Raw genomic sequence first — 26,788 nt, 5'->3', positions numbered from 1 at the left:
ACACAGTATTAACCCCTATAGTGTCCAATGCACACAGTATTATTAACCCCTATAGTGTCCAATGCACACACAGTATTAACCCCTATAGTGTCCCCTACACACAGTATTAACCCCTATAGTGTCCCCTGCACACAGTATTAACCCCTATAGTGTCCCCTGCACACAGTATTAACCCCTATAGTGTCCCCATATGTCCCACTGTGGACACCTATAAACATTTATTATACTCTGGGGTCTGAAAAGACCCCAGAGTATAATAATCGGAGACCCGGGGGATTAAAACCATTAAAAGAACAGAGATAGTTGCTTACCTGTTCCTGCCGGCTGCTGCTCTTGTCCAGCTTTAATGACGTCAGACGTCACATGACCCGGGAAGCTGGCCTGGGTCATGTGACATCAGACACGAATGACGGAGGCCTGGCAGGATCGTGGAGAGGTAAGTAACACTGTTTTTTATGTTACCTTACCCCTCCCGGTGCGCCGATCATTATACTCGGGGGTCTGCAAAGACCCCCGAGTATAATGATAGCCTCTGTGGGCCCCGCAGTGTCACTTGCCGATCCCGGCCCAGCCAGGATCGGCAAGTGAATAGGGCCCGTAACGGACTTAAAAAAAAAAAAAAAACGCAGCGGTAGCGGCTGTCACCGGGCCCCCTAATGGCCCGGGCCCTGTGGCAGCTGCTACTGCTGCTACCACGGTAGCACTTTTTTATTTCTCCGCTCCCAGAGACATGTGAGGTCTTAATTTTTCCTGGGACAAATTTTTCTTCATGATGCCACCATTATTTATTCTATATAATGTACTGGGAAGCAGGGAAAAAATTCATAATGGGGTGGATTTGAAGAAAAAATGCATTTCTGCGACTTTCTTACGGGCTTTGGTTTTACGGCGTTCACTGTGCAACCAAAATGACATGTCCCCTGTATTCTGTGTTTCGTTACGATTCCGGGGATACCAAATTTATATGGTTTTATTTACATTTTGACCCCTTAAAAAAATCCAAAACTGTGTTAAAAAATTATTTTTTGAAAAGTCGCCATATTCTGACAGCCGTAACTTTTTTATACGTGCGTGTACGGGGATGTATAGGGCGTCTTTTTTTGCAGGACCGGGTGTACTTTGTAGTTCTACCATTTTCGGGAAATGTTATTGCTTTGATCACTTTTTATTCAAATTTTTATCAGAATCAAAACAGTGAAAAAATGGCGGTTTGGCACTTTTGACCATTTTTCCCGCTACGGCGTTTACCGAACAGGAAAAATATTTGTGTAGCTTTATAGAGCGGGCGATTTCGGACGTGGGGATACCTAACATGTATGTGTTTCACAGTTTTTAACTACTTTTATATGTGTTCTAGGGAAAGGGGGGTGATTTGAATTTTTAATCCTTTTTATTTATTTTTTTATATTTTTTTTTACTTTTTTTAAACTTTTTTTTTGCATTTATTAGACCGCCTAGGGGTATTGACATGGGTGGGCGGTGTCGCGGATTGTCAGAGCGGTGGGGGTCGGCAAACATGGCTGCTCTGGAGCGTTAAAGAGAGCCTCCTGGAGTATCGTTAAGGTGAGGGGCAAAGTGGTAAAGTATATGTATATGTGATTGTGTGGGGTTAGGGGCTCAGCTGTAGAGGGCAATAGGAATTTTGTGGCTTGCTATGGTCCAAAGTGTGTGAGATTGCAGAGATAGTGATGTGAGTTTGGGTTTTGTGGGGGTCGTGGCACAAATGTATGTGTGCTATTGTGACGAAAAGTAGCCTATTGTTTAATCGGGTATATTAACTATGTTTGTGGAAAATTTCAGCCAAATCGGTGGAGCGGTTTTTCCGTGATTGAGGAACAAACATCCGAAGATGCAAACATTCAAACACACAAACCCACAAACTCACAAACTTTCACATTTATAATATTAATAGGATTGTGTATTATGTATACATGGTGTGCATTGTCTGGCCTGAGACATATATTATATATTGCATTGTGTATTGTGTATAAGTGCTGTGCATTGTCTGGGCTTGCACATATATTATATATTGCATTGTGTATTATGTATACATGCTATGCATTGTCTGGGCTGGCACATGTATTATATATTGCATTGTGTATTATGTACACATGGTGTGCATTGTCTGGGCTGGCACATATATTATATGTTGCATTGTGTATTCTGTATACATGGTGTTCATTGTCTGGGCTGGCACATATATCATATTATATGTAGCATTGTGTATTATGTATACATGGTGTGCATTGTCTGGCCTGAGACATATATTATATATTGCATTGTGTATTGTGTATAAGTGCTGTGCATTGTCCTGGCTGGCCATTATATTCCATTATAATACATGATATATAGCATCTTGTACCTAAGGTGTGTATTCCCGGGGCCGGGGCTGGGGGTATCACCATTAGTTTACTTTGACATTCGATCACAGTCAGACAATGACAACTGCAACCTTGTTACAAAACCTCGCTGGGTTTTGTAACAATTTGAAGACGAACGACCAATGGGAGGCGCTGCTGGGCGTCACGTGACGGGCTTTTTATGTAACACTTGGCTGGAAGAATTCTTATTAGCCGTATTGCAGGAATGAAGCGACTCAAGAACCCGGGGGTGAAGTGAGAGTCGGAGCAGGGGGCAGCATGGGCACCCAGGAGGGAGGCAGTGGCAGCATAATGCTGGAGTTTGCTGCACAAGCCTTTCAAGCCAAAAACTTCCAGCTGGCATGTGAGATCTATGAGAGGCAGCTGCAGGAGCAGCAGTCAGGGGGGGTGGACTGGGGGCTGCTGCTCAGGAGGGCAGACTGCCTGGCATGCTCTGGGAGACTGCAGGACGCTTTCTCTTTGTATCATGAAGCTGCTGCCCAGAAGAAACTGTGTGTGGAACAGCTGGAGACCTTGGTATCCTGCCTAACAGATCAGCTGAGAGGGAGAGAATCGCTCCCCATGAGCCCAAAGTGGGGGATCCTGACCTGCAAGGAGTGCCAGGGCTTCCTATACGAGCCTGTGACTCTGCCATGTGGGCACACCTTCTGTAAGAAGTGCCTGGAGGACCAGAGGAGTAGCAGTCAGTGTAAAATGTGCAGGGTGGCACAGGAGGGCACAGAGCATCACTACAGAGTCAATGTGCTCCTCTGCAACATCATAGCAAAGTGGTTCCCTTGTGAGGTCCAGGCTGCCAGGCTCAGGCATGAAGGCAATGCCCTGCTCAGTGACAACAACTTACAGGAAGCACTGGACAAGTACAATGAAGCAATCTCCATAGGTAAGAACAGGGAATTGTCTCAGAGGGATCTGATCACATTGTAACCAGAGCAGGCACTGTGACGGTGATGGCATTTCCCTCTGTCAGCTTTACACTGGGCTCTCAGTTATAGCCTGGCATGAGCCCAGGTAAGAGATGCCAGCCTCTGTACTGTATCTATCTGACATTACTTTTCTTTTGCTGTGCACCATAGTGATGGCTATTTAGCAATCTATCATGTATAAAATATGTATAATCCGTCCTTATTTAATATAACATGGTATATATCACTTTAATACTGACATCACGTACCATGTGACTGACTAATAATAACCAAAAAGATTAATGAATGTCCATGTTCCAAAATAACTAGAAGCCATTCACAAATAGGGTGCACATTGCTGCTGACAAAAGGATGTGTCTGAATATGTTACTTATAGACGGTCCAACAGGATAAGCAAAAAAAAGTGAGCGCAAAAAATTCTGAGAAGCCTTTCACCTTGGTACAAAGTGTATAGAAGTGAGTAATGCGGAGTAGAGAGTGGTTATATAATTTAAGCAAAATGCAATGGTCTGCGGTAACCTTACTGCCACTTACAGGGCACACTAACATGTTGTCTTATCTGGACTCTACTATTAGGTATCCTGTAGTGTACAGCTACAATATGGAAGTGTGATATAGCTAGGTAGCAGGTATAGTCTTATATCCAACTTGGAACTACAATGCCTTTGTTAATATTCTATATCCAAATGACTCCATAGCACATTCAGTATAGACTTTAGATTTAGCCTGTGGATTTCCCAGAAATGTTCTATATTTTTGTCTAAAGATATAACTTTCATGTAACCTATTGAACATGAATGGCCAGATTAGATTCAGTAGATATTTATGGCCTCAAATTACCTATGAGAGTAAAAGTATCTGCTGGGTATTACCATGCGGGGTATTAAGTGGTTACTTAGTGCTAGTTTATTGTATTGCAAAATAGTTGGAGATAGTAGATAGATAGAAAAATAGATACATAAATAGATAGATAGATAGATAGATAGATAGATAGACAGACAGATAGATACATAGATAGGAGATAGATGATAGATAGATAGATAGATAGATAGATAGATATTGACAGTAGTTAGATAGATATAATGTAGGTAGATTATTGGCATTTAGGTAGATTTTCCAATTGCAGGTACGTACCGTGTGATCACTATATAATAGAAAGTTATACACCCTTATACTTTACCTTAGCCCCATAGTAACCAGATAGATCATTTCCTTTAGCCTTAGCCCTGCCTGGAATAGAGGAAAGGTCATATTTTACTTTGAACATATGTAATGCTTTTTCACAATCCATATTTGCTGTAAGAGAATGGAACTCCCTTTTGTTTGCATTCGGTGTCTTTTTTTGTCTGATTCAATGAAAAAAAATTCTATCTATCTATCTATCTATCTATCTATCTATCTATCTATCTATCTATCTATCTTTATATATCTGCTGCCATCACAGATTGTCTTTATTTCCTAATATGCTAATATTCTACACTAAATTGTCAGTACATACGTGTGCCACATATGCTTCCTGTACGTCTAAGTTTTTGAGCAGCCAAGATGTTACATAAGGTAGACACAGGACATTCTTAAAGGGGTTCTCTGCTGTGGGATCCCCAATTCCGATTGCAGTCTCTGAAGGGATCCAGTTGCTGAGGTTCCTTAGAATCAGGTGTTACTGGAAAGTGAGCTGCCTGCTTTCTGGATACAAAGAGTCCATTGTTTTCCGGAAACATTGCAGCCCTGTAGGGACAAAGGGAAGCCCCAATTTTAGCTCAAGAAGACACCTCCTCTATATAAAATACTATATGAGGAATAGCATATTAGCATATAACATATGTGCATGAGAACCCATTTTGGTCAGTTATATAAATATGTTAAAAGTTCAAGTGTCTTTACTTTCACGTGTTATCAGATGCCTTGGAAGGATCTGAGTTTTTGACTTTGAGGATTTCATGTGTTAGGAGGCGAGTATCATGTTCTTGAGCTGGCACTCATTTCCCAGACTTGGTGGTACACCGCATGCTTTGTATAAGGAGCCTGACCGGTTTGTTCCTTGGAAGTGTAGCTATGTTGAGAAAGTGGGTCAGGAGAGCAGAGTTGCATAACCATGAAGAATATACTGTCTGCCAGTTCTCCGAGCCCCTCCTCCCTCTCCTATGCTTGCATAACCAGTGAGGTAACAAAGAACTGGGTCAAACATTTGCAACCTTTTTCAACAATAACTGTAATTTAACTAGATCGCTGAATTATTGTCTGCGTTTTGTATGGTGGAACTATTAGAATGTACTTAGTTTTTGTAAAACAGAGCACGCAACATTATTGAGCTTATCTGGAGCTGGAGCAGACAATGCGGCTCGCTGTCAGCTCTTGTAGGAAGCCACATAAATAGGAATTGTGTACGGCTGAACAATGCACTTTATAATCATCCCTTAATAGATGGATTAGGACATCCAGAACATTTGTCTTCATATTATACAATAATATAATTGTCTTCATCTTCCTGGCAAGTCAGTTCTTTCTCTAATGTGTGTCACTGCAGTGTTTCTATTAAAAGAGTATTCCCTTTAGTGAGAGTGGTGGGCTATATCGCTATATTATTTTCTGATTTGGTGGGGTCCTGAGTGCTGGGACCCTCGCCTAGACGGTGCAGTGCTTGTTTAGTATTGTGTCCTACAATATGACTTTTTTTCCAGCTTAAAGGGGTTGTCCAGGCTAAAATTTTATTTTTTAATTAGGGTGGGGGGAGATGAAAAAAAAACAAAAAACAACATGTCCCCATGACTTCAATGCCTCTTACTACAGTCTGGTCCTGTAGCTCTGTTGTTTTCTTCCAGTGGAAGTCCCTGACACGCATGACCATTGAGGCTAATTGGTGGCCTCAGCAAAGAACAAGGTACGTCACTACCGAGTGCCTTCTTTAGGTCCCTGATAGAGGATTAATACTTTATATTGGATGGCCCTTTTAAGAGCAGGACTGGAATGAACTATAGGTACAGTAGACCTATGTGACCTGCCTAATGGGTGGATTCCAAGAACAATGGTGGATTCCATAAACATGGGGCCTAAGAGTTACCGTGGTCTTGAGTATATTGCAAAAGTATTCCTTGCAGCTTCTTATGATCTACGTCATGTCTATAATTCTGTCTATTCATGGACTCATTTAAGTAATAGTTAACTGGGGAATGATTTAAAATGTTAAAATTCAAGGCCGGATTCAACAAAAGGAGCCTTCACAACAAATACATTGTGTTTCTTTTGCTGTGAATGAATATAGTAATGGCATGATGTGAGGATCTACTATTACCTTTCATCCATTTAGTTCCAGATGCCATGGAAACACACTTTGTTGATATCTGGTGTAAAATGGCACTTTACAAACAGCTATTTTAGAGTCTTAGCTACTTCTGCATTGAAGTGACATAGTGAGTATAAATAGCATCGCCTCTGCTTGTATAACCCTGCTACGTAAGCTGCTTCCATCTATAGGGAATATAGGTCAATATTACAATGATATGTATTTAGGTTATCAGCTGCAGGCCAGTTGATGGTAATATGGGTCAAGGGTGTGACTACAGGGAAGGTAGAGGTAGCAATGTCATCAGGTCCTTCATGTCTGAGGGAGCCCCAAGGCTACTCTGCTACGTATGAAGTAGAAGTATTACTAGTAGAGATGAGCGAACAGTAAAATGTTTGAGGTTCGATATTCGTTTCGAGTAGCCCCTCAATGTTCGACTACTCGAATCGAATATCGAACTCTATTATAGTCTATGGGGGGAAATGCTCGTTTCAGGGGTAGGCAACATTCGATCAAATTATACTTACCAAGTCCACGAGTGAGGGTCGGGCTGGATCCTCCGAGAAGTCTTCTCCTTGCAGCGTCCCCGCAGCATCTTCTGGCTTTGAATTCACTCTGCCAGGCATCGGGCCTGGGCAGAGCCGACTGCGCATGCCCGCACTACAAGCAGGCATGCGCAGTCGGCTCTGCCCAGGCCCGATGCCTGGCAGAGTGAATTCAGAGCCGGAAGACGCCGCGGGGAAGCTGCACGGAGAAGACTTCTAAAGGTAGGAGAAGAACCAGCGTTGATTGGCCGACTGTATAGTATTCGGCCAATCAATGCTGGTTCTGCATCGAACTTTTCCATTCAAATAGCGAGTGGTACTCGATCGAGTATTCAATCGAATACCTACTCGATTGAATACTACTCGCTCATCTCTAATTACTAGTAGTACTAGTATTATAAATGGCACATAGTAGTAGGGGACACTGTTAAGGATATTGCACAGAGGCCTAAGAGCTACAAGTTACACCTCTGATGTGGACCCAAGCTGAAAAATGTCTTTAAAGCCTATCTGCAGTGATAAACAACTATCTTCAGGGACCTTCTACATACTAGCTTATGAAGAAGGAAAGGGGAAAGAAAAGACACTCAAATAGTTGCTGCTCCTACACTCTTCTACTCTTTTAACCTTACTAGGTTTGTAGATAAGAGGCTATCAGTGCACAGAATAAGGCAATAAATCAATTAACCAGCCGTAAGAACATCTGATGTGGACCCAAGCCTAAAAATGTCTTTAAAGCCTATCTGAAGTTATAAACAACTATCTTCAGGAACCTTCTGATGTGGACCCAAGCCTAAAAATGTCTTTAAAGCGTATCTGCAGTTATAAACAACTATCTTCAGGAATCTTCTGATGTGGACCCAAGCCTAAAAATGTCTTTAAAGCCTATCTGCAGTTATAAACAACTATCTTCAGGAACCTTCTACATACTAGTTTATGAAGAAGGAAAGGGGAAAGAAAAGACACTCAAATAGTTGCTGCTCCTACACTCTTCTACTCTTTTAGCCTTACTAGGTTTGTAGATAAGAGGCTACCAGTGCACAGAATAAGGCAATAAATCAATTAACCAGCCAGAAGAACCTCCTACTCCACCATAGAGTGTGTGAGGCTGAATACTGAGACAAGTCTAATGTAAACTAATTGTATAGTCCTTGCTGGTTTAGAACTTCAGCCTTACCACTACAGAGATACATTTATTGCAGAATCCTATAACTAAGCTATATTTTTTTAGGCAGATTCTGTATATATTAAAAAGAACACAATGATGAAATTGTTTATTGTCTTTTGAGAAATTTTTGAGATGTTTTGTTCCATCCTGCAGGCTCTGGTAGCTATGGCAGCAAAACTTGTTTATATTTGTTATTGGGAAACTACTAATAAACAGCTATATTGGAGTCCAGGTTACAAAATGTAGCTCTGAATTTAGGAAATTTAGTCTTATGTAAAAAATAAAATAAAAAAATAGAAAATGTAGGAAACTACTTAAGAAAGCTTGAAGTGGAACTTCTTACAAGTGTGTGCAGGTTCAGTATCAGACAGCATAAGAATTTACCCACCAAAAATATGTTTTTTACTCCTTGACCAAAAAGAGATCAGAAAGGACTTCTTAGTTCTTACCAAAAACACAGCTTAGGAGATATCAAGCAGGGACAGATGTGGCGGTTGAGGGTAAAATCCATGGGGAACTGATTTTCTTTCATTTTTGCAGTTAGACATATGGTATATTATAAAACGGAACCTAGAAATTGATCAATTTAACCAGGAATAGTAGTTTACTTCTGTTCCTTAATTGTATCAAACCATAAAGTCCAACAAAGCAATAATTTATAGGACCCCCGGACTATCTCATCTATAATGCCAACAGATGATCCTGACAGGAGCGAACTTGGGGTGATCAAAGTGTATGAGCATAAAGAGGAAGACCTCTCGCTATAAAGAACAGGACCAAACCTACCACATAACAGACCCGATGGAGAATTGTCTTTGGTCCTTTCTGCATATCTGATCTGAGTATTTTAGGTTCCTGAATCTGATGAAAAAAGAGGTATTCCCGTGACCTTTGTTCACTAACCTGCAGGCTGTTGTGCTCTCTTCACTTCCCGCTTTTCTCGTCACATTGGTGGGCGGGGTTTCACTTGCACGGAATGAATTACCACAGTGTGAAGCTGATGTAGCAGAGCTGGATTTGAGTCAGATTGCATTACATACAGAGGTAATGGACTCCCTATCTCAGCCCTTATCAGCCAAATTCAATTAAACCGACTGATAAGAGCTCAGAAATCCCAGAGCTCTCACCTCCCCTATCTGAGAAGCTCCGCTACTTATCAGACACAAACAGCTCAGAGCTGCTCCCAGCCCCTCCCTCCCCCCTGAGAGCAGGCAGCTACATCACTTGACAAATGAGCAGATAATCCCAAGGGCCATAGAAACGGAGTGTAAACAATGAAGTGAATAAATTAAGATAGCGGCCAAACAAAGCAGTTTTGATAAAGCAATGCATTTAGGAAAAGTCTTAAATCCACATAAACTAGCAGTATAGATAGGATCCTTGTGATGGGACAACCCCTTTAATGTTATTTAATGGATGCATACAAATCTTTTGTATTTTCAGTGTTTCCCGTTTTTCGGCATGGGAGGGGTAGCAGATTGCTTATCAATGGGATCATGTCTACTGCTGTGGGCAAAATAGGAATAAGAATTTGTAGAAGTAAGGATTTGTGTGATCACTGGGGCCATTCCAGTATGATTGCATAACTACATGACATTATATTCTATGGTTACCCGGCAGGACATCTCCTTTTGAGTCTCCTCTTATAAGTATGGAAGACCTACACTCAGTTTCCTATTGGAATACCATTGGGAAGAAAGCCAGAAGTCTCTAAGCACTATGCTATACATTATATAAAGAGTACAGATTTAACTCACTCCCATCCTGAAACAAACTGTGCTTCTGTTTCACAAAAAAAGTTTTTAAAGAGAGATCTTAGGGTCCATTCACACATAGGAAGTTGGCACTGATTCTGGCACGGAACCCGCATCAGAATCAGTGCTGAAAAAAAAAGACTCCCATTGACTTCAATGGGTTCCGTTATCCGTGTGGAACCTATTGAAATCAATGGGAGGCTTTTTTCCCATTGATTTCAATGGGTTCCACGTGGAAAAGGAATCTATTGAAGTCAATGGGAGTCTTTTTTTCAGCGCTGATTCTGACGCGGGTTCCGCACCAGAATCAGTGCCAACTTCCTCCGTGTGAATGGACGATTATGCAGCAACTAACTAACTTCCATCCAAGTCTAAGAAAGTCTATAGGTTTCAGGAACTAGAATCCTTGTCCTCTGACTAGAGTCTACTTGGATACTTTGCTAGTTCTAAGACATTTCTCATGGAATAGATACTATGAAGACCTACTTAATTTTATAAATTGTTATGGACTTTCCTTCCCAAATGACTCCTCTGCTGAAACATATACTGTAATGGAAAAATGATAATTAGAACTTAATGAGCTTCCTTCCCATTAACATCATTACTGACCTAACAACAGCGATGTACTCGGGTATGTATATGAAATCTTCTGACCACCCGAGGGCACTTATTCTGGTTAACAAATTATTAAAATGAGCTGGAGAATTCTCAGCAATTAAACCATGATGGCCTTCCATTTATATCTTGGCCGAGGAGTAAATCTTCCATTGTGTATTCGGAAACAGCTACAAGTTTGCTGAACAGGTTTGCGGAGACATTTATATAAATGACTGATATCAGCAAGTCTCATTTTAATCTTTCTACTTCGGGTTCTGTTGATCTCTACAAAAAAAATCACCTAGTCAGAGTTGATGTGATTTATATAAAGTGCGAAATGTCTCGTAAGAAGGAATTACCCAGCACTTCTCAGTGCAGCCAAGTACATGGGAGCAATCTTGGTAGAGAGCGGGCAATGCAAAAATTGTTGGTCAGCAGGTGATGACAGGTTAAAGTAGAGGTCTATTTTGGATATTGCTTTATTTACAGGGGAATATAACAGCAATTAGATTTTTGTACAGTGCCACCGCTGGACAAATGAAGAACTACATTGTGTTCATTAACATCAATAGGCTGTGTGTTGTGCATGGACATGTTGGGTCCTCCAAAGCATGAGACACTCTTGGCAGCTGCTTTCCATTCTAGTTTATAGATAAGGGTCTTGGAATGAGGATTCCACTTAATGATAAGGGTATCCCCACTTTAGGGATATGGCATAATATAATTATATCTTTTTGTGTCTGACAATGCAGAATGTCTTATAATAGATGCATTTCCATTAATTCAACAGCATGTTTTGTGTTTTTTATGTTACAGTTTCACTTGACCATTTACTGTATAGCAACCGTTCTATGATTCACCTCAGTCTGAAGTCCTATGAACTGGCCCTCAAAGATGCTGAAATAGCTTGCAAGCTGCAGCCATATTGGTTAAAAGTAAGTATTCAAGAAACATTATAGAAATCTTATCATTGCAGTAGATGTATAATGTTATAACGTATGCAGAAAAAAGTCCAAGAAGTCCATCTATAGAAGCAGAGGCATCCTGGGCCCCAGTGCAAAATCTAGAATGGGGCACTCACTCATTATAGGCTGTCTATAATACTGATGTCTTTCAATGATGAGACTCCTGGGCCTGGGCTTCCTCTGCACCCCCCTATAGCTATATCCCTGCACAGAAGTCCATCTACAGATACAAATCTCCAAATTCCTTGTTTCCCTTTACATAGTCATAATAATATTTTGGCTGTCTCAAGCTGCCACTAGAGGGAGCTCAACGAGTATGGATTGATAGAGCGCAATATAAACTGTATACAACCATCATAGAGGGAGGTCCATTGTTGGGGACCCTCTCTATGAACCAGAATGGAGATCTTGCCTGTCTGAGTGGCTTATGATCTGATATACTTCAGCCATCTTTCTTTTACATAAATTTCAATTAATCTAAATCATCACCTTGCAATACTACATTCCTCATGCAATGGCTTCTACAGAATAAATGCCTGTCTGGCTATGGATTCCCTTAGGAAATCCAGCTTTCCAAGAGCGTGACATGAACCATTTAGCTTATAGCTCAAGGTACAAGTATATGATGTAAGACTCCCCTTTAACTCTGTATTTAGAGTACTGGGAAATGCCTCCCTAAATTTCCCCATAACATATACTTATGGCCTACAGATGCTGAAATATAACCAATTACTTTTTCCTTATAGGGGCATTTTAGGAAAGCACAAACACTGATCAATCTAGGAAAAACGGAAGATGCTTTAAAAGAATTCCTATACTGTCTTGTACTTGACTCTGGGAATAAAACAGCGAGATCAGAAGCTCAAAAGGTAACGTAATACTGATGTATGAGAGCTGGTCATATACAGTGACTTACTGTTGGTATAGCCTGGAAACAGATGTCTGGCCAACAGATATGTGTATGGCCCGCATAAAGGGAACCTCTCATGGTGACTCTGAAGTCTAGTTTGCAGGCACCGGTTATAGAGGAGGAGATTGATGTATAGATATATGGGAAAGGATTCTGTATAACGTGTCATTTATTGCTGTGACTTCCTGGTCATTGTAGGATTAGGAGTCAAGTGGGCGGTCCTACACAGTGACTGACAGCTATTTCTGTATGAACACTTTTTCCAAAAATGGGGCATGATGAGGGCATTATCTAGGTGAGACTAGTGACCCTGTCAAGTTTAACATCATTGATGCCAGTCTTTGGGCATAAATGATGCCTAAAATTTACGCCAGCTAGTGCAAATTTCAGAACTTGCATTTAATGTCTAATCCCTCGTCCTCTCAAAAGATAGGCATTGCCAGGGTGTACAAACTACTAATCTCCCCCCATGTATCAATAAAAATGCATGGTCAGCATATAACAGGGACCTAGCAAATTCTCAAGTCTGTATTCAGTTTTAGCAGACTGGAATTATAGAAATCTTTATTCGTGATAAAACACTTCTGACAATCTGACAACTATGGCTTCATACACAGAGATTATTGCTGAGGTTCAGCTTTCCCAGTCAGATTGCAGAAATAATCTCTACATGTAAATCCAGCAGATTAAGTGTAGTCCAAGTACCAATGGTTGTTGTAGCCGCATAGCCAGATCATCTCCTAACAGGTCCTGGCGCGCAGGCATTTATGTAAATTTTCATTTTAATAAATACATGAATATCTTATTATACCTCCAGCTGCTGCTTAACGTGTTAAGTCCTGGACACAGTCAGGGAGACTTGCCTGATATCTTGCAAATGATGCCATATCCTTCAAGGATAAAGGGAAGTCTTATGAATTCACTATGCAGCTCAGACTACTGTGGGAACACTCACAGGTCGTACAGGGTGAGTAACAAGATTTGCTGGATTTTTTGGTGTTTGTCTCTTATGAAATAACATATTTACAGGACTAGATATTCATTCCATTGTTACCTTCTGTAGCATTAAACAGGTTCTGCAACCATTACAAGGTTCTCTCTTCATCATGTGCCGTCGGAGCACTTTGCACCCAGTCTTCTTATTTAGCTTGCACGTTACCTATTAATAGCTAGTGAGATCATTGGTATATCCCAGGGGGTTGATGTCATTGGAATATTTACAGTCAGATCATCAGAAAGTCCTCAGCAACTAAGAGATGAGCTCACTGAACAGGGAAAGCAATGATCTGCCTCATTATGTCACCATCTTACTATGCAGAGATCCTGCACTTACAGCCTGTGTATTGCAAGCAGAATGATCGAAAAACAGGATCTCCTAAAAGCGCCGGGAAATGTTCTGACGCTCATTGACAGACAGGGGTGTCCACTGCATTTTGTGGGGTCTTTTGATTTGCCATTAGAAAACAGTGCAAGTAATAGACTCCGGCAAGGAAGGGCGTGTATGCTATTGCACCCTCACATCTTCTTACGTGCACAAATTCATAATCTACATCACCTCGCAAATGCAGTAAAGCTGTTATAGAGCAGGATAGCCATATGGGCTGTTATACGTTTTATGAGTATATGAGTGTATACTGAAGCCATGTAAACCTAACCTGCCTTTTTATGACCAGGTTAATATGGAATATAAAAAGTCACTAATGTTTCCAGAAGACGTCACCCCAGCTGGATGTAAAACCTCATGGAAGTTCATACAAACTCCAGATAAAACTGATATAGAGAACAAAAAGACTCCATTAGCGGAGAAATCCCTCAAAATATCTCAGACGTGTACCACGCTAAAGAGGAAGCTGTCTTCAGATGATACTAGTGAGGGTCGCGTGATGGAGGGGCCTTGCAAGCTCCTGAAGAGAGGTGAGCCCTTCATATTATATCAGCTCACAGGTAGGTTCATGAAGCTGCCGTGAGCCATATGCTTTGGAGGTACAGAAAATAGAGCATATACCGCCCATCACTAAAAGGGTGTGTATACCGTGCATGTGGGGTCTGTATTATATTCACACTTTCAGAGCATAATCTAATATGTTTCAACTGATTTGAGTGTGAACAGACCCTTAAAGCATCCCTCAAGTTATCAATAACTTTTCATAAATAAAAAGAAACTTTGTAATATATCTTATTAAGGAGATCTGATTCCTTCTCCACTTATTAAGCTGATTACATTATATCTATCTTCCTATTCAACTTCACATATAGAGCTCTATGTAAAAGGTAGGGGTCGAGTAGGAGGCTTCTGCCAGCTGGTTAATTGATTTATTGTCTCCTTCTGTTCACTCACAGCCTCATATCTACAACCTAGCAGTGTTACTCTAGGTTCACACTAGCGCTTGTGAGTCTGCTTGGGGACCTGAAAAACAGAAACCCAATCCTCATAAAAAAGCGGTTACCCATGGACCCCATAGACTTTAATGGGGACCATGGGGTTTCCGTCTGAAAAATAAGAGACAAAATTCCTGCTTGCTTGATTTTTTAAACAGATTCAGGGCCAAAATCCTGAACGTAGAGCGATTGCTGGTGTAAATCCAGACTTACAATAGTTTAGAATAACAGAGTGCAAAAGCAGCAATTATTTGAGTGTTTTTTTCTATCCCCTCTCCTCTATTCATAGACTAACATGGAAAAAGAAACTGCCTGAAAGATGAAGAAGAAAATATATTTCTTTAATAAGATATATTACATAGTTTCTTATATGAACCTGTACTATTCATATAGGAAAATTGTTTATAGCCGGAAGAACGCTTTAAGCGTCGTGTATGTAGAAGCACGCACAGTCCGTGTAGTTTTCTTTTATGTGTATAGAGTAGACTCCTGTGATATTTCATCTGATGGAGCGTGCCACAATTTCTTTTTCTGTTAGATGCATAGGAATACTTGTACTTATTAAAAAAAAATGACTTTAAACTAAGACTCAATAGAATATATATATGTATCTTTGTAGATGTAGCAGTATCTGCAAATGGTGGAAGCCAAGACTCATCTGTCTCTCTATACATTGACCCATCGGATCTGGATTGTTCTCTCTGTATGAGGTAACGTTTCTTTCTGATGGGATTGTTCTCGACATGTCATCCTAAAGTTAATATTTTGTATCCGAACTGTGACTGGTGAACCACATGTCATTATTAGCCAAATGGCCACATGGACTTCTGGGGCCAACAATCTCATGGACACGTTGTAGCCTTTCTAATTTTCTGTCTGTCTCATCGGATATCTAGAATATACCTGTAAAGCAATCTCACATTAAGGCTCCATTCACACAACTGGATGTGCTTTCAATGTGGGGCCGAGTTTGCAGCAGAATGCACTTGGATGACATTTGTAATGATACAAAGTGACACTTGTGATGCATTTGCGTCCATGTGGACGTCCAATCCATTCTGTTCTGATGACACGGATGATTATAGTGCAGGTCCTACCATGCTCCATGCCATTGGAGCAGAATGCATCGGAATCCCACATTGATGTGAATGGATAATGGAATGTACTCCGAGCCTCATTCAAGTGCAAATTCGGCCTTACATCAGATGCAGCCTTAAAATCCTGCACCGATAAGTTTTTGAATACATCTTTATAGCAATCACGACTTTGTTTTATTGCTAAAGAGCTCCATTCACTTTAAGAATGATTGCACCTCTTTGCGTGCTTGTACCTTTAAGGCTGGATACTAATATCTAGGAGCCAAACTAAGACTTTTGACCACTTGGAGGAGAACAGTGTTTCTTATGCTTATTAATGTGTATTTGGTTGTACAGAATGAAAAAAACATAACTACTTTCTTCTAAAATACTGCCATATCTATCTACTGGTCATGTGTGGTATTGCATCTCCCTTCCATGTAATACAATAGAGTTGCAGACTTACTTGTTCATGAACATAGAAGTCAGTATCGTCTTCATATAAAAGAGTGGATCTGTCCAAATATGTAACACCGCCATATGACCTTTACTTATATACAGTCATATAGCAGACCCAAATATCTGCATGGAAAGGGTTAAGACAAGAGTTACAAGAAAGGGACGCTGGTAGTATGAATTCCTATGACTAGTCATCATTGTAATAACTATACATGTGTTTCTATGTACACCCTGCCTATATGGGGTCTCCATTGTCTTTATTACACGTATTTGGAACAAGTCACCAATGCTTCATATAAGCTCTAGTTCTTTAAGACAGCCGTAGAGCAAAGTCTGGGAGTCTGCCTCATTCGCAGACAGGTTATATAATCTTACTTATCATAGGCTGTCTCTGATATTAAAAAGGACAGACTGTGCTCCGTTCCCTGGATTAACCAATGAGCCAGCGCCCAGTCTACAACCCAAGCTGGAATTAACCCAGTTCTACTTTTCAGGCAACAAAAAACTTTCACATTCACACCAAGAAAAGCGTTTTAAGGTAAAATGGTGATGTCTGTGCTGTAGTTATGACTATGACCCTTGTAATACAACCCAGCGTTGCTATAGGCGTACTTGATATTCAGCTGTGAGTATATAGCGTATATGTTCTTGGCTTCCCTGCCACAGTGAGGTTATAGCTAGCCATATAAGTGATCCATAGAACTCCATTAATGTATTGTACTGCAGAGATGACACACACGTATCCTATTGTTGCAAGATATTGTTGGTTTCTCTTTTTATTCTTTGCACTCCAGGTTGCTGTATGAACCAGTCACTACTCCCTGTGGACACACATATTGCCTCAAGTGTCTTGAGCGATGCCTTGACCACAACCCCAAGTGTCCATTGTGTAAAGAAGACCTGTGTGAGGTTCGTTGCTGTTCGGTTTTATAGCATTGTGATTACTAAACAATGGTCATTTGCTACATTACTATATATATATATATATATATATATATATATATATATATATATATATGCGGTGAGATGCCTACTGTATATATAGTGACTGCATGAGGAAGTGCATCGGTCTGGCACAAGCAGAGGCGTAGCTAAGCCTAAGGCCTCATGGGACGTCCCGCAGCAAAAAAGCGGTTCTTCCTGCAGCACTTTACATAGTTCGCAGTGTTTTCCTCCGTGGACTTTCTGTTACAGTTATACCTATGGGGAAACCGCCGGCGTTTCCGTAGCTATAATGGACATGCTGCGATTTCCAGAACCACACCACGGTTCATACTGCAAAGTGGGCATGGAATTCACTAGAATCCCATCCACTTTGCCCGTACTGTAAAACGCCACGGTTTCCGTCCCCTGGAGCCCCAGCCTAAAGCTTTATGGGCCCCAGTGCACAAAGGCAGCTTTTTTTGTTGCAGATTTTGCTGCGTTTTTTGGCCTCAACAGTATGGTGGGGACATAGCCTAAATTTTTTTTTAAAAAACACAATTATTCTAGATAACCCCTTTAAGGAACTGGACCGTTCTTCAGCTGCGCTGCTTTAACAGCATACAGATCATTGCCATATTTGTTTTTAGTACCTGGCCATGAGGAAGTTTTGTAAAACAGACCTGATGGAAGATCTCATCGCCAAATACTTTCCTGAGGAACTCAAAGAGAGGAAGATGGTTTACAAAGAGGAAATAGCAGAACTATCCAAGTAAGTCCAAAACGAAAAGTAATCTATGATGGCTGAATCCATGCCCTGCTGCTCTAAAGTGATATCAAGTATATGTCTTTCAACAACATTTTACTGATTTTTACTGTCTCTACCCCCTTCCCCCATAGATTGTAAGCCCTCGCGGGCAGGGCCCTCTACCCCACTGTGCCAGTCGGTCATTGTTAGTATTATATCTACCTGTATATTCTGTGTACTGTATGTAACCCCCAAATGTAAAGCACCATGGAATTAATGGTGCTATATAAATAAACAATAATAATAATAATAATAATAATAATAATAATATATTGCATTTTGCATTACAACTCCTGCAAAAGTTATAATCAGTTGCAAAAAAAGTTGCATTTACAATTTTGCAAGCAGTAAGATAAAATTGTCCTGTTCTTGTTGTCAGATATACCAAAATTCTAATGGTAACCCGAATTTCTAATGTAGACAGAACTTTTGCAATGTGTGTGCAATGCTGCTCAACTTCTATGTGGACTGAATCTATATAATGTCCACAAAAAGTGAAGGAATAATATAGAATAAGCTTAGCACATTGTGCAGTTTATGGTTTTATTGCTGTTATTTGGTGAGTTCTTCTGATGTTCTTCGTCTCCTTTTTTTTTGTCTTTTAGCTTGAACACAAATGTGCCCATATTTGTGTGTACGATGGCCTACCCTACAGTACCGTGTCCGCTACATATATTTGAGCCTTGTTATCGTCTGATGATTCGTAGATGCATGGAGACTGGTACCAAGCAGTTTGGCATGTGTATCGGAGACCCTATTAAAGGGTAAGTAAATGTATCAATTGCATGAATTAAGGTTACATTTATCCACTGACTTTTTTTGATAGCTACTGCATACATGCCACCATTATACCATCTAGACGGCTTCATGGTAAGTGCCATATTATCCATTAAAGGGGTTTTTTTAAGGTAAGGAAATTGCTAGAACAGCAATTCCCCAGTAGCTTCTGGTGAACCTCGGGGGGGAGGGGCACAATAGACAGTGAGCCCTAAACTGAATTCTCCCCACTGTCCTTTCCTGTTTGCCGGTCTTATCCTAAGCAATAGGCAACAACTGGTGGGCAAAGCCCTTCCTATATAAGTGACAATACAGAACAAAGACAAGATAAACAACAACAAAGGGAGGTCAGCTAGCAAAGGGTCTGGTAACAGTCGAGCAATGCAGTACAGAATCAAAATCCAAGAGAATAGTCACAAGGGAAACCAAGGGTCAGAGATCAGTAATACAATAGTAGCATAAAGAGGAGCTTAGCCGGGAAAAGTCTAAGGACAGAGTCACGATAGCCAGCAAACCTGTGTGGGTGGATGACCTGTATATAGGAAGCCAAAGACCCACCCTAGGCTTGATTGGAAGACAGTCTGTCAATCGCACAGGCAAGACTAGAATTAATCTAGTCAGAGAAAAACAAGGCGCAGGAGATGGGTGTGGTGATAATTAATTTACAGAGGAGAGGTAATAGAGCAGTATTCACACAGTGCAATGAAAAACTCTAAGCAAAGAATCAAAATGAGCCCACCTCTTGCCCTGCAGTATGCGCATGGAGGCTGGCGCATAGATCCGAACAGGCACAGACGTTACATCGAACATCAAAATAATTATTTATTAATATCAAAATTTGGGGGTCCAACTTCAGCAACCCCCATTCATTGGCTGTCTGAAGGAACTTAGGGGCGCGCTGTGGCCTCTTCATTGTTTATACTGCTCTGTATACCTGCATGCTATGTAATATTGACTATGCACCATATTGCCGCTTTGTCCCATTCATTTGATCCTAAAGTTTAGTAATGATAAGATAACCACTTAAGTACTGGGCTATACACCCTTGATCAGGGACACATGGACACATTTTTGGGTTTTTTCAAACATGCCATTTTGAGGGATAAAGAAAAGGAAATTTGATGGAAATTTGGAAAAAATTATAATTTTCAAAATGTGAAATGCTCTGCTTTTCAAACAGATAGTCATATCACCCAAATTAAATGAATTAAATTGTTTAATTAATTAATAAATTGTCAGTACTTCAGGAATAACATTTCTATAGATGAGGTTCTTATATCTTATAAGGTTCTTATACCCAAACAGTAAAATGCTAAAATTTTATTTCAGCCCCTTTGAGGACTACAATCCAACAATGTGGCCCTCGGACTAAAAAAAAAAAAGGTTTACCACTATATTCATTATAATACGTCAATGCTATACAGTAAATTATTTTAAAGGGTCAGAATGGCAATAAAAAAACAAAAGATCACCCATCCCCCACATAGAAAGTAACAACAGAGCCAACCACTAGCTATAACAGTGACCCTGCCTCAAAAGTCATTTCCGGTATGTCAGGAGAGACCTGGAAGTAGAGACCAGCAGGGTAAATATCACTACTTTTTGTTTTTTTTTTTATGCCATTCTGCCCATCTAATAAATGTATCTGCTGGAGAAGCCCTCTATGTATATTGCTGAACATCTGTTGTTTTTAGTTTGCATTGTGTTAATGTAGCGCTAGTTGTGAACACAGTATATTCCTAGTCTAGCCAAATAAATGTCTGATTTCCCCTCCGCATCTTCTCTAGCTGAGCTCACAACACAGACACACAAAATGTTTTAATGTGCATAGTAATTTAAAAAATTAGGAAACCCAGAAGCAAAAGACACTGCGAGATCTCTTGGACACCCCTCCAATGTTGTGATTGTTATACTGACAAAAACAGCATAGGCGGTAACATCTCTGCCTGCTCAGGCCAAAGCGCCCTCTCGCACGCTGTGGCGCAGGAGGTGTGTTCAGTTATTATTCCTTGCTTTAATTTTTTCTTATATTGTCTGAACACTATCCTATCCTCTCACCTCTGTAAGTGATTTTCCACCACACCCATCTCCTTCACCTTGGTTTCCCTCTGCTCCTCTAATAGTTAATCTTAGCCTTACTTGTGTGATTGACAACCTGCCTGCCAATTAAGCCTGAGGCGGGTTCTGGACTTCCTATATACAAGTCATCAGACCACACAGGTTTGCTGGCTATTGTGACTTTGTCCTTGCTAAGCGTTCTACTTGCACTTATTGTATTGTACTTACTGACTTCTGAACTTTGGCTTTTCTTTTGACTACTCTTTTGGATTGCCTTTTGGTACTGCTTTGACCCTTGGCTTGCTGACTCCTCTTCTGTGTTGTTTTGTCCATGTTTAGTGTTTACACTTATTTAGAGAAGCGACTCTCGCCCGGTTGTCCCTGTCATTAGGACAGTTGTGGCAAGTAGGTAGGGACAGGGGCTGGGTAGAGTTTAAAACTCACTGTTTCTGTGTTTCCCTTCCTCCCTGGTTTCAGCAGCAGCACTGGGGAATTGCTCAATTAGCAATTCCCTTACTTATGCTCTATACTACGGCAACATATTACCTGCACATTGTGACATACATGCAGCATTGCTGGCTACAATGCCCCTACAATACAACCCTCTTCTGTGCTGTTGCACTACAGTCTACTCATCCTACGTGTACCTCCAGTTATAAACAACAATAGATAGATAGATAGATAGATGAATAGTACAGGTGAATATAAGAAACTTTGCAATATATCTTATTAAGAGATTTCTTTCCTTATCCACTTATTAAGTTGTCCTCCTGCCCATTATATTCAATCTGACTGCTAGTTTACATTAGATTTGTCTCAGTATTCAGCCTCATGCACAAAAATCTACACAGGAGGGAAGGATGGGGTTGGAGATGGAGCAGCAGAATGTAGGAGCAGCAATTATTTGAATGTGTTTTCTAGCAGCCTCCTCCTCCCCCACCCCTCTTCATAGTCTAATATATGGAGGATAACTTTGCCTAAAAAGAGGATAAGAAAACATATTTCTTTAACAAGATATATTACAAAGTTACTTATATTCATTTGTATAACAGTTGATAAGTGGATGTATGCTTTAATAACGTTTAGCCTTGGCAGCACTCACACATTTGGATCCAGCTAAGTTTCTGTTATCTGCTAGAGACAGGGAACATACTGGAGGACATTTATTAAGACATCAGAAATTGAGCTTATGTGCGTCTAGACTAATATTTCAGTTATGTCAGACAACTGCTATCAATTATGAATAATTTGGGGCCACACGGTAGCTCAGTGGTTAGCACTGCAGCCTTGCAGCACTGGAGTCCTGGTGTTCAAATCCTGCCAAGACTTCAGACTGTCCATTCTCATCTTTTGAACCTGTCACAGAAGAGGAAGTCTCCCAGCTACTTTCTTCATCTCGCCCCACAACCTGCAGTAGTGACCCCTTCCCCTCACCCCTTCTCCAATCTCTGTCCCCTGCTGTCACTACTTACCTTACTAAAATATTTAACCTCTCTCTCTCTTCTGGAATCTTCCCATCCTCCTTCAAGCATGCTGTTATAACCCCGCTACTGAAAAAACCCTCCCTGGACCCATCCTGTGCTGCTAACTATCGACCTGTCTCTAACCTCCCCTTCATCTCTAAACTTTTGGAATGCCTGGTTTATTCTCGGTTAATCCGTTATCTCTCTGCTAACTCTCTGCTTGACCCCTTACAATCTGGTTTCCGCGCTCTGCACTGAAACAGCTCTCACAAAAGTCTCTAATGATCTACTAAAGGCTAAATCCAATGGTGACTTCTCTCTTCTTATTCTTCTGGACCTCTCTGCAGCTTTTGACACTGTTGACCATCAACTTCTCCTCACTATGCTCCGCTCAGTCGGCCTCAATGACACTGTGCTCTCCTGGTTCTCCTCTTATCTCTCAGACCGTACTTTCAGTGTATCATTCGCGGGCTCTGTTTCCTCCCCTCTTTCCCTTGCTGTTGGGGTTCCTCAGGGCTCGGTCCTAGGCCCCCTGCTCTTTTCTCTCTACACAGCCCCCATTGGACAAACCATCGCCAGATTTGGCTTCAGGTACCATCTTTATGCTGATGACACCCAATTATACACATCTTCCCGTGACATCACCCCTGCACTCATACAGAACACCAGTGACTGTCTCTCTGCTGTCTCTAATATCATGTCCTCACTCTATCTGAAACTAAATCTCTCTAAGACTGAACTACTACTGTTTCCACCATCTAACAGATCTGTCCCTGATATATCCATTGCAGTCTCAGGCCTTACTATAACTCCTAGGCAGCAGGCCCGCTGCCTCGGGGTCATATTTGACGCAGACCTTTCCTTCACCCCTAATATTGAATCACTCGCACGTTCATGTCACCTCCACCTCAAAAACATCTCCAGAATACGCCCTTTCCTTACCAGAGATACACTAAAGACACTTATTGTCTCTCTGATTCATTCTCGCCTTGACTACTGTAACTCCTTACTAATCGGTCTTCCCCTCACTAAACTCTCTCCTCTACAATCTATTCTGAATGCAGCGGCCAGGCTCATCTATCAGGCTAGACGCTACAGCGATGCCTCTGGTCTGTGCCAGTCACTACATTGGCTGCCTATTCATTATAGAATAAAATATAAAGTTATTACTCTCATCCACAAGGCTCTCCATAATGCCGCACCTCCCTACATTTCTTCCCTCATCTCTGTCTACCGCCCAACCCGTGCTCTCCGCTCACTCAATGACCTAACACTTACATCCTCTATTATCAGAACCTCCCATGCTCGTATACAAGACTTCTCCCGAGCTGCACCACTTCTCTGGAATGCTCTACCCCGGACAATAAGATTAACTCCCAACTTCTACAGTTTCAAATGCAAACTAAAGACGCATCTTTTCAGACAAGCCTATCACAATTCCTAATGCACAAAATTGTCTGAACATTGTATAAGTAATGCCGCCCCTGCTACCTCTTGTGTCACCCCCTCTACCTCATAGATTGTAAGCTCTTTTGAGCAGGGCCCTCAGTCCCATTGTGTGAAATGACGTTCTTTGTTATGTATGTCTGTATCTGAACCCTATAAATTGTACAGTGCTGCGGAATATGTTGGCGCTATATAAATAAAATGTATTATGAGGGCAAAAAAAAAAAAAAACATCTGCAAGGAGTTTGTATGTTCTCCCCGTGTTTGCATGGATTTCCATCCCATATTCCAAAGACATACTGATAGGAAAAAATATACATTGTGAGCTCTATGTGGGGTTGACAATCTACATTAAAAAAAAAAATTATGAACAATTTGTCAGTCACCGGTCTCACCCACATCACCCACTTTTTACACCCACTTCTTGGAAAGTGCTGTGAGTGATTATCTTCTGCATTTATAATATTAGTAGGATTCTATTGAGCGGGGCTAACTTTAAACCTTGAAACTCCTTAAGATATTATTCACACATGTATGAGCAGCTTTACTTTACTTGACAATTATTCTTCCCTTTTATAGGTTTGCAGATTATGGCTGCATGTTGGAGATCAGGAACGTGGAGTTTTTTGCCGACGGTCGTTCTGTAGTGGATAGTATTGGAAAAAGGAGATTTAAGGTCATTCGACACAGTCAACGAGATGGATATAACACCGCTGATATAGAATATATTGAGGATGAAAAAGTAAGTTCTGTATACCTTTAGACATAGAGTGATATGGGTATTTAGACCCTAGAACAGTCCTTGTGGTCTACTACATTGAAAGGGTTCTACTGGTTGTTTGGACTTCCTGAGATGCCATACCTAAGATCCCCAGGTCACATGGGCCCAAAGATATATATATATATATATCATATATGTATATATATATATATATATATATATATATATATATCCATCCTACTATACAGCTAAAATTTGCAACAGTGTAACAACCAAAACACGCACCAACATTCACTCCCTGTAAATCTTTCAAGCATTTTCTTTGGGAACAGATCAGAATCACCAATTCTCTCAGTATCTAACATGAAGCTATATTCATATTGTATTTTGTGAAATGATATGGCTAATACATCGCTGTCCTCTCCGTCTTACAGGTGCAGGGACAACATTATGCAGAATTGCTTACATTGCATGATGCTGTGTACGATCAAGCATATACTTGGTTTACTACATTAAAACCAGCACTAAAAACTCGCATTTTGAGTCATTTTGGGCCTATGCCTGCTAAAGAAGCTGATTTACAGGTAAGTGGGTACTAAAGATGCCCATTCAGAGGAAAGACATCTAAAACATGCAACTTATTTACAGCAGCATTAAAGGGGACCTTCCATAAATATAGATACACCCAGATAAAATGGAAGTGGTTGCATCATCACGTAGCAATTGCAGATGGCCACCATGGGCGTCACCCAGCCTTAAATGTTTCCCCCTCCCATGTACTAATATGTCACACACGGTAAGGTGATATCAGCAACCACTTCCCTTTTATCTGGGTGTATCCGTACTTATGGCCCACCCTGTATAGTACAACATTCTATATCACTTGGTCACTGATTCAGATTTGTCTGTATATGGCTGTTTTAGCTTCAGCTTGCAGCATCCCTTTACCAGCACAGGCATTGTTTTCAGTCCCTGCTTGCTGTCTTATGTTCCACCCTCTGAAAACTTTAACAATTTTGGCTTTGGAACAATTGACTACTACTGTGGATCCTCTTCTTTGTCCTGCACCAGTGCTTCATCTTCAGTCCTCCAATGGTCTACGTTATGACATCTGGTGTCTCATCCCGTTATGTCTCATGCTTAATAGTCTTGCAGTTGCTGAACTTTTATAGGTTCACTATCTTTTTTACATGTCCCTACAATCTTTGCATAGACTAACTCTACGTCAGCTGTCCATCCAGTGCAACTACATTAGAAACTGCTGGCCGAAAAGTATTGCAAGCCTGACTTTTTGATCTGGTGATCTCAGTTCAAAATTGACCATTCAATGGACCCCATGATAGTCAGTGGGATGCCTCAGGCTCCATTCGTGTCCATCATATTCAGGAATTGGTGTTGTCCTTATGTCCACTCTTGTGGTTCTCAGATGAACCAAAGGAACGTAAATCATAGCACAGATGTGAACTTAATATAATCTTATTTCAGATTTTATCATCTTGGAAAGTATTATTTTAAAAACATATTTCAGAAGGGTCCATGTTGAGCAGATGTCCATGTTATGTCCTTGTCTTTTCCAGGTGAACCCCAATGGTCCTGCATGGTGCTGGTGGATCCTAGCTGTTCTTCCTCTTGAGAGCCGGGCACAGCTCCCGTTTCTTGCTATGACATCACTGAAGGATCGCTTAACCAGCATCCGGCGTGTCCTACTTTTTATGTGTCGTACTCGAACACGATAATGCCATTGTACTTAATTACGTTCCATCGAGTGCATACATATTGTACGTGTCAGACATGTATGTCACATTACAAATGCAAAGCCTTCAGTCTTTGAGATTAACTTATTTGCAAATTTATTTTTTTTTCAACTGATGAATGAAAATGGTGCAAAGCCCGGACGCCTTTTATATCAAATGCAGTATACAGATATTTTCTTTGGAACTCCAAATTTTGATAAAGTTTTGTTATACAAAATCTGAGTTTTTACAGAGCTGTACAGATTTGTGATCATCATGACACTTAATAATTTATTTTTTCATTACCATTTTTCCTGCTTGATGTGCTTAATTCACGGTGAAACAGAAAATGGGAAAATGTTGTTATTGCAATATTTATTTCCTGTTATCGGAGATTTGTTATAACTTAAAAAAATTGAGA

General features: G+C 40.7%; 1 protein-coding gene across 1 annotated transcript; it reads left to right on the top strand.

The window, feature by feature from the left end:
* The first annotated feature begins 2,564 nt into the window (after positions 1-2,564).
* On the top strand, positions 2,565-26,788 carry LONRF3 (LON peptidase N-terminal domain and ring finger 3). The gene is made up of 12 exons (XM_075259288.1): positions 2,565-3,261; positions 11,468-11,586; positions 12,363-12,485; positions 13,344-13,493; positions 14,200-14,440; positions 15,525-15,615; positions 17,235-17,349; positions 18,012-18,133; positions 18,775-18,933; positions 24,493-24,655; positions 25,069-25,218; positions 26,212-26,788. Exons 1-12 carry the CDS (start codon positions 2,640-2,642, stop codon positions 26,368-26,370), a joined length of 2,214 nt encoding a protein of 737 aa, XP_075115389.1. The 5' UTR covers positions 2,565-2,639; the 3' UTR covers positions 26,371-26,788.

This window comes from Leptodactylus fuscus, chromosome 11 (assembly GCF_031893055.1).
Source record: "Leptodactylus fuscus isolate aLepFus1 chromosome 11, aLepFus1.hap2, whole genome shotgun sequence".
NCBI lineage: Eukaryota > Metazoa > Chordata > Amphibia > Anura > Leptodactylidae > Leptodactylus > Leptodactylus fuscus.
Note: the sequence above shows the minus strand (reverse complement) of the source record. Positions and strands in the feature narration are given on the sequence as shown.

What these genes read in the sequence shown, in the direction of transcription:
- LONRF3 (XM_075259288.1), top strand. Translation starts at nt 2,640, where the DNA reads ATGGGCACCCAGGAGGGAGGCAGTGGCAGCATAATGCTGGAGTTTGCT. An exon ending in CAATGAAGCAATCTCCATAG is followed by an intron (nt 3,262 to 11,467) that starts GTAAGAACAGGG and finishes TTTATGTTACAG; the next exon opens with TTTCACTTGACCATTTACTG. An exon ending in CGAGATCAGAAGCTCAAAAG is followed by an intron (nt 12,486 to 13,343) that starts GTAACGTAATAC and finishes TTATACCTCCAG; the next exon opens with CTGCTGCTTAACGTGTTAAG.